Source organism: Tupaia chinensis, unplaced genomic scaffold, assembly GCF_000334495.1.
Source record: "Tupaia chinensis unplaced genomic scaffold, TupChi_1.0 Scaffold144472_1, whole genome shotgun sequence".
Classification (NCBI taxonomy): Eukaryota; Metazoa; Chordata; class Mammalia; order Scandentia; family Tupaiidae; genus Tupaia; species Tupaia belangeri.
The window spans coordinates 1,026,928-1,034,881 of NW_006204331.1; the positions used below are offsets into that span (position 1 = coordinate 1,026,928).

The following is a 7,954-nucleotide window of genomic DNA, read 5'->3' on the forward strand; positions in this document are numbered from 1 at the left end:
GGCCACCGGTGGGCCAGACTGGGAGGCAGGCAGACCCTGTCCCCCTTGGGTACTCCCCTTTCAGACCAGTCCACACTGGGGAGACAGGAGGGTCCCACCCAGCAGCTGCTTCCCAGACACAGCGGGGTATAAAGTGCTCAACCTCCACCTACCCAGGGCCCCTCTTCCCACATCAGGGACTCCCTGTGGACTTTGGGGTGTCCTGCCAACACCCCCTCCCCGAGGGCCAAGTACCTGAGAGGCGGGGAGGCAGCTGCACCCTGGGGCGGGGGGCTGCCCCCCCCCTGCCACTGGTGACAAGGACAAAGCACACCTGGACCTTTGCCAGCTCCCGCCCTCCCCGTGGAGGCTGCCTGTGCAGGGGCTGCTGATCCTACTGCCACTTCCGGCAGGGGCACACCCTACTGACACTCAGGGACACAGAAGAACGCCTTCCTGCCCTAAAGCCCATGCCCACACCCACTGCTGCCCACTGCCCCCAGGACGTGTAGGAGTGGACAAGTCCAGGACCCTGCACCCTCCTTGGCAGACTGGGCCCAGGCTGCTGAGGGCCAGAGCCTTCTGGCCAAAGTAGGAGGAGATTCCAGTCCCCAAAGCTGCCCGTTTGCCTCCCTTCTGTCCCGCAGGGCAGGACGGCCCGGCCCAGCTGAGGCCCTTTTCCCTGGGGGCTGGGTGAGGGCAGAGGGATGCCCAGTCAGTACTGCCTCCCTGAGAAGCAGAGGGACTCCAGATCCAGAAGCCAACAGCCTGGCCAAGCCTAGCCCCCAGCCCTACCATCAGCCCCAGGAAACCCTTAGCACCAAAATGTCAGATTGTGAGTTTTTGTATAAAAAAACAGAATTTAAAAAAAGGTTGTCACCTGCCACAGCAACAAGACTGGCATCCACTACACCCAGGACACACGCACACGGGCAAACACCAAAACCCACAGAGTCCAGGACCAGCGAGGCTGAGCCCTCAACCCACCCCAGCCCCGACTGGAAAACGGTCTCTGCTCAAACCCACCCTCCGAACACTCTCTCCCTACAGTGCGCTCCTGAAGGCCAGGGCCCAGGGAAGCTGGAGGCACTGTGGCACCTCCTCCTGCACCCTGGCTCCTCCCTGACCCCTGCCTGACCTGCAGACCCAGGTGCCCTCAGGAGACCTGGAGATGCCTCCAGCCCACCAAGACCTGTCCCAGCCCTCACTGGCTGGCCTTCAGCTCCTGCATCAAGTGACCACGTGACTAGAAACGAGGCAGGTACAAGGCGGCCTTCGCTGCGGACCTGTGTGCCCAGACCTCTGCCCACACGTCCCTGGGCCATCCCTGCCCCATCAGGCTGCCTGACCTGGGCCTGCAGTGTCAAAGCCTTGCCCCTCTGCCCAGGCCTCCAACCCCTGCTCCTGCTGCCTGCGAGGGCTGCCTTGCTCCAAGTAGGCCCGGGCGGCTGGCAGAGGAAAGCTGTTAGGAGGGGTGGGCCTGGAGTACAGCAGGGTCTGGGGCTGTGTGGGGTGAGGCTGGAGAGGTAGAAAGCAGAGCCAAGGAGCCAAGGGAGGGCAGGAGGGAGGGAGGCAAGTCGGCATGGCAGTGGTCAGACGGGCTGTCCTGGGAGGTAGCTAGGGTGCTGGACTTCCAGTGTCGGGTAGAGGCGAGGCCAGATGATGGCGGCTGGTCACTAGGGACGCCTGAGTCTCAGGCGAGCCAGGCTGGGGGCCTGCGGGGCCTTAGGACGCAGAGGCCTGGAGGCCAGCTGCCTGCTCTGCACTGCAGCCCCTGGGCGCCGGCCTCTAGGCTACCGCACTGCGTCCTGGTACCCCCTGGCGCCAGCCTGGAGAGGGGAAGGGCCACCTCCAGGCAGAGGAGGGGCTGGCTACCCCCACTGGATGGATGAGAGCGGGGTGGGGAGTGAAGACAGGATAACAGGGGGTCCAGAGCAGGCTACCTGCCCTAGACAGAGCAGTCCTGGAGGCCAGCTCGGGGCCAGGCCCCCAGGCTCACTTTTCAGGTGCCTTGCCGGCTGCCACCTTCCGGCCAGCGGGCCCCCGCGCCCCCTTGTCTCTGCCTCCCAGAGGCCAGTCGTCCCGGCGGGAGGGTGCGGGCTCTTCGGGGGGCCGCTCCTTGGGCTTACGGCCCCGCTTCTTCCCAGCCGCTGGGCTTTTCTTTCTCTCCCTCCTGGGCACTGGTGAGTCTTGGCTCCTGTGCCTGGGAGGAGGGTCTGCCGAGGTTCGGAACCAGTTCTGAGGGTAGAAGAGCAGCGTGGGGACCCGGGGACGGGAGCACTGGGAGCCAGCATCCCGTCCCTGAACTACAGGTCCAGCAGGAGTAGCCCCTGTTCGGGGCGTGGGGGCTCCCCGGATTCCTGGCCCTTACAAGGACACTGGATCCCACCTCAATGAGAAATGGCCAGCCCTCCCCATACGGGCCACTTGTTCAAACGTGGCACAGGGCCCGCCCAGCCGCCGCCACGCCCAGCCGCAGCCACGCCCAGGTCCCCACAGCTGGCGCACCTCCGCGTGGGTCTTGAGGATGTGGTACTTGACGCCACTCTCAGAACTGAACTCTTTGGGGCACAGCAGGCAGTGGTACTTCCCCACCAGGTGGTCCCCCTGCAAGGCACAGTGGACCCCCAAAGTGGACCATGCCCCAAAAAAGGGGGCAGAGCCTGGAGGGCCCAAAGCTCCCACCAAGCCCTCATTCCTCAGCCATGGGTGAGGGCAGGGCCAAAGGCAGCTCAGGGAAGCTGTGGCTATCATGCCAGACCACATCCCACATGGACATCAGGGACCAAGTCACCTCTGCTGCGGGCAGGTGGGGAGGGGAGGGTGGGAAGAGGCCCTGGAAGGTTTGCAGACCTTCCCGAGGGCCCCTCCCCGACCAGCATGCCCTCAGCCTTGGCGAGTGGCTGCTCACAACCAGGCACGCAGACTTGAGGCAGGCGGGACTTGGGGCTACCGGCTGGCCACTATGCCACACCCGGGGGGGTCACATGGGGCCTCATGCAGGTGTGTGGGGACCCTTGGCAGATGCAGCCCCCTGGGAGAGCCCCAACACCCACCTTGCTGCAGCTGGCGAGGTGTGCCTTGAGGCCAGACACGCTGGAGTAGACGGCTTCACAGCCCTGTGGGAAGGCAGCGTGGGCCAGGGCTGGGGGCTTCACAGAGGTGTGCACCGGCCCAGCACAGAGAGCTGAGGCCTCTTTGGGGCAAGTCGAAGCCCTCGACCCCAGGCTTCCTGGGGTGTGGGCAGGTTGGGCGTGTGGGGCCTGAGGCTGAGGCCCCCTCTGCCGACAGGGGTCTCTGTCTAAGGACCATGCAGGGCCCAGGGTCAGAGATGGGTCGGCCACTTTGAGCTTGCCCAACTCCTGGTGAGGCTTTGTCTCTGCCCCAGCCCCACCCAAGAGACAGGCCTGACCTCTGTTCCCGAGCCCCACCTCCCGCCCGCCCCAGCCTTCCCCGGCTCACGTCGTTGGGGCAGCTAACGTGGCCCTTCTCCTTGACCTCGGTCTTCCACGTCTCCAGTAGCTGGGGGCTGAGCGTGGGGAGGCCTGGCCGGGTGTAGTTGAGCTGCAAGGTCAGGCAGGCGGCACCATGAGCTGAGGCCACAGGCCCCTTGCTGATGGGAAGGTAGCCCTGGGCATAGAGATGTCGCAGGGACTCGGCCAACGCACGTCCTGCTGGAGACCAGGGGGCTGGGAGCTTGGGAATAGGCGGGAATGGCCAGCCCTGGCCATGGCCCCAGCTCACCCGTGCAGTCTCAGGTACCAGGTCATCCTTCATGCGCCGCTTGGTCCAGTCGCGGGCCAGCTCATCTTCTGCGATCTCCTGCAGGTGGAACACGGCGACCTGGGCCGACTTGGGGCTACCGGCTGGCCACTATGCCACACCCGGGGGGGTCACATGGGGCCTCATGCAGGTGTGTGGGGACCCTTGGCAGATGCAGCCCCCTGGGAGAGCCCCAACACCCACCTTGCTGCAGCTGGCGAGGTGTGCCTTGAGGCCAGACACGCTGGAGTAGACGGCTTCACAGCCCTGTGGGAAGGCAGCGTGGGCCAGGGCTGGGGGCTTCACAGAGGTGTGCACCGGCCCAGCACAGAGAGCTGAGGCCTCTTTGGGGCAAGTCGAAGCCCTCGACCCCAGGCTTCCTGGGGTGTGGGCAGGTTGGGCGTGTGGGGCCTGAGGCTGAGGCCCCCTCTGCCGACAGGGGTCTCTGTCTAAGGACCATGCAGGGCCCAGGGTCAGAGATGGGTCGGCCACTTTGAGCTTGCCCAACTCCTGGTGAGGCTTTGTCTCTGCCCCAGCCCCACCCAAGAGACAGGCCTGACCTCTGTTCCCGAGCCCCACCTCCCGCCCGCCCCAGCCTTCCCCGGCTCACGTCGTTGGGGCAGCTAACGTGGCCCTTCTCCTTGACCTCGGTCTTCCACGTCTCCAGTAGCTGGGGGCTGAGCGTGGGGAGGCCTGGCCGGGTGTAGTTGAGCTGCAAGGTCAGGCAGGCGGCACCATGAGCTGAGGCCACAGGCCCCTTGCTGATGGGAAGGTAGCCCTGGGCATAGAGATGTCGCAGGGACTCGGCCAACGCACGTCCTGCTGGAGACCAGGGGGCTGGGAGCTTGGGAATAGGCGGGAATGGCCAGCCCTGGCCATGGCCCCAGCTCACCCGTGCAGTCTCAGGTACCAGGTCATCCTTCATGCGCCGCTTGGTCCAGTCGCGGGCCAGCTCATCTTCTGCGATCTCCTGCAGGTGGAACACGGCGACCTGGGCCGACGTGCGGCGTACACGGCCGCTGGGTGTCCGCTCCACACCCAGGAGGTCCTCTGCCTCGGGGGGCTTATCTGCAGGCTCCTCAGGGGGCTGGAAAATGGAGATGCGTGGAGGCCACCGAGGGACAGCAAGAGACGGCAGGTCAGGGTCATGAGATGCAGGCCACGCATGGCCCAGGACACATTGGGGACATGGAGAACAAAAGCAGTTCATGGGACAGGGGCCCCAGGGCCCCAGGCCCCCACCTTCCTGAGACGTGTGTCTCCCAGAGAGGACCCAGCACACGGACAAGCGTGCTCAGTACCAGAGAACCCTGAAGGGCAGCACGCATGACACAGGCCGAGAGCACCGGGCACGGCATGGAGCTGACGGGAGCCCCAGGACAGGCAGGGGATGGCTGGGCCCTCACCGGGGCTGCGTGCTCTGAGCGCACGTGGTAGTCGTGGCCGGCCTTGGAGCGGTAGGTCTTGCCGCAGTGGGAGCAGGGGAAGGAGGGGCTGTCCGCCTCGCAGGGTGGCTTCCCACAGCGTCGCTGGTGGTACTGGTAGCCCATGAGGCTGGAGAAGGCAGCCCCGCAGCCCTGGGGGTCAGGGCCAGGGTCAGAGATCTGAAGGTGGCAGTGAGGCGCCAAGCCCTGTGCCCCGGCCCTTCCACTGACCTCCTGGGGGCAGCGGAGCCGCCCCATCTGCTTCAGCACCTTGCGTAGCCGCTCCCGCTCCTGTTCACTCCCAATGGAGGCCTCAGAGTCACAGGGCTGGGAACAGGGCAAACCTCAGTGTCCACCCTGCCCACCCCAAGGCCAGGGCCATGGGTCCAAGGCTGGGCAGGAGGGGCTAGGGACGGGGCAGGGCTGCACCTTGGCACTGTGCTCTGCCATGGTGTGGTAGTTGAGGCCGGCCTTGGACTTGAACTGCTTCCTACAGTGCTGGCATCGGAGTGCGTCCTGCAGCTGCAGAAAACCCCCGTGAGTGTGGCCTGCATCTGGCCACAGATGACTGCCATGAACTTGGGCCTGCAACTGGCCACAGACGGCCCCTGTGAGCATGGCCTGTGCCCAAGTGTAGACAGCTCCTATGAGTGCAGGCCTACACCTGGTCACAGACGACCACAGTGAACTTGAGCCTGCACCCGGCCACAGATGTTCACAGTGAACTTGGGCCTGCCCCCGGCCACAGATGTTCACAGTGAACTGAACGCGGCCTGCACCCGGCCACATATGGCCACAGTGAACTTGGGCCTGCACCCGGCCACAGATGGTCACAGTGAACAGGACGCAGCCTGCACCCAGCCACAGATGGTCACAGTGAACTGGATGCAGCCTGCACCCGGCCACAGATGGCCACAGTGAACTTGGGTCTGCACCTGGCCACAGACGGCCACAGTGAACTGAACGTGGCCCGCACCCGGCCACTGATGGCCACAGTAAATCTGGGCCCGCACCCGGCCACAGACAGCCACAGTGAACTTGGGCCCGCACCCGGCCACAGATGGTCACAGTGAACCGAACGCGGCCTGCACCTGGCCACAGACGGCCATAGTGAATTTGGGCCCACACCCAGAAACAGACGGCCGCAATGAACTTGGGTCTGCACCTGGCCACAGACAGCCACAGTGAACGTGGCCTGTGCCCACCTGCAGACAGCCACTGTGAACACAGCCTGCGCCCACCTGCAGATGGCCATTTTGAACACAGCCTGCATCTGGGGCTTCCCTCCGGCTCTCAGGGCAGCCTCACCTTCTGGCACACCTCCATGTGTTTCTTGAGCCCCACGAGGGTCTTCCGGGTGACCACGTTGCACGTGGGGCAGACGGCCTCTCCCCGCTCGTGGATGGCCCGTTGCCAGTGCTCCTCAGGGCCGCCTATGGGGCAGTGTGGGGCCTCAGGCGCTGTGGGGTCCCGGATGCCCTGGAACCCCAAGCGCGGTGTCGAGGGTCCACGCTAGGCCCCCCACCCCTGTGCTATGCTGGCACCTGCCCTGGGCCCCACCAGGCTGCCCCCACCTGGGGCTTGGTGGGCCACAGGCGCCGGGGCCTCCTTGCCAGTGGTGACAGAGGTGACAGAGGTGGCCGACACCTTCTTCCGCACATCCTCGGGGCTGGGCCCCTCCTGTTTCTTGGAGCGGTGAACTCGGGCCTTGTCCTCGGCTTTGGCCAGGCCTGTGTGCACAGGGTGGCAGGGGAGCTGGTGGGCTGAGGGCACAGGCACACACAGGGGCACCCAGTCCCATGGTGCCCCCTGGCTGGGGTCTTACCCTTGAGCCCGAAGGTCCCTGAGATGGATGGCTGCTCCCCTGTAAACTTCTTGGGTGTTTTCTGTTTCCTTCCTGACTCGGGGGAGAGGATACAAGGGCCAAGGTTCTGGTCAAACAGCCTTTGGGGGTTGGGCGTCCCCAGCCTCTGCCCTGGGCCCTCGTCTTACTGTGCTTTGTGCGCTCTGGGTCCTCGTCAGGCAGCGACATGGGGCCTGCAGCCCGGGGTGCCTCTTCGCTCCCCGAGGGCCTGCCACCGGGCGACAGCGGGCAGCTACCGAGGTCCACACCCAGCTGAATGGCCGAGCTCTGTCCTGGGGGGGACGGGCTGCACTCCCCGTTCTCTGGCCTCAGCTGCTTGGGCGGGATGGGGCAGGCGTCCAGCCCATCTGCAGCCCTGCAGGCAGCAGATGAAGTGAGGGCCGCGAGGCCGACCTGTGCCCCGAGGAGTGCCCCGCTGGGAAGGAGCCCCATACCTTTTCTTACCGCTGCTCCTCCCCGCAGTGCGCGGTACTCTGTTCTCAGACTTGGCCAGCAGCACCACCTTGCAGGGCGGGGAGTGTCGGCTGATGGCAGCTGGCCTGCTGACCACCAGGGGCCTGCCGACCGGCACTGGCCTGGTGACCGGCACAGGCTTTGTAACTGTGATGAGCTTGGTGACTGGCACGGGCTTGGTGACCGGCACGGGCTTGGTGACCGGCACGGGCTTGGTGACCGTTATGGGCTTGGTGACCGGCACAGGCCTGGTAACTGGCATGGCCTTGGTGACTGGCATGGGCCTGCTGACCGGGACAGGCCTGGTGACCGGCACAGGTTTAGTGACCGGCACGGGCCTGCTGACCGTGACTGGTTTGCTGATGCCAATGGGTTTGCTGACGCCCACTGGCTTGCCCACAGTGACAGGTTTGCTCACTCCAATGGGCCTGCTGACCCCGACAGGCCGGCTGATGCTGACTGGCCGGCTGAC

The 7,954-nt window shown here is 65.4% G+C and overlaps 1 protein-coding gene across 3 annotated transcripts in view; it reads right to left on the minus strand.

Annotated features, from left to right (window-relative positions):
• Nucleotides 1-268: 268 nt before the first annotated feature.
• Nucleotides 269-7,954, minus strand: part of ZNF512B (zinc finger protein 512B) — a 10,776-nt gene continuing 3,090 nt past the window's right edge. Inside the window, exons 6-18 of one of the 3 annotated variants that reach the window (XM_027767716.1) lie at nucleotides 7,464-7,954; nucleotides 7,158-7,384; nucleotides 6,991-7,062; nucleotides 6,710-6,895; nucleotides 6,474-6,598; nucleotides 5,595-5,687; nucleotides 5,397-5,492; nucleotides 5,148-5,318; nucleotides 4,634-4,828; nucleotides 4,352-4,453; nucleotides 3,946-4,008; nucleotides 2,488-2,586; nucleotides 269-2,217 (exon numbers count right to left, since the gene is read on the minus strand). In XM_027767716.1, coding sequence (XP_027623517.1) covers nucleotides 1,975-2,217; nucleotides 2,488-2,586; nucleotides 3,946-4,008; nucleotides 4,352-4,453; nucleotides 4,634-4,828; nucleotides 5,148-5,318; nucleotides 5,397-5,492; nucleotides 5,595-5,687; nucleotides 6,474-6,598; nucleotides 6,710-6,895; nucleotides 6,991-7,062; nucleotides 7,158-7,384; nucleotides 7,464-7,954 — 2,163 coding nt within the window. In that variant the 3' untranslated portion in view covers nucleotides 269-1,974. Of the gene's footprint in view, nucleotides 2,218-2,487; nucleotides 2,587-3,945; nucleotides 4,191-4,351; nucleotides 4,454-4,633; nucleotides 4,829-5,147; nucleotides 5,319-5,396; nucleotides 5,493-5,594; nucleotides 5,688-6,473; nucleotides 6,599-6,709; nucleotides 6,896-6,990; nucleotides 7,063-7,157; nucleotides 7,385-7,463 lie in introns of those variants that run through there. The other 2 variants (XM_006167080.2, XM_027767717.1) reach the window with 2 other exon arrangements.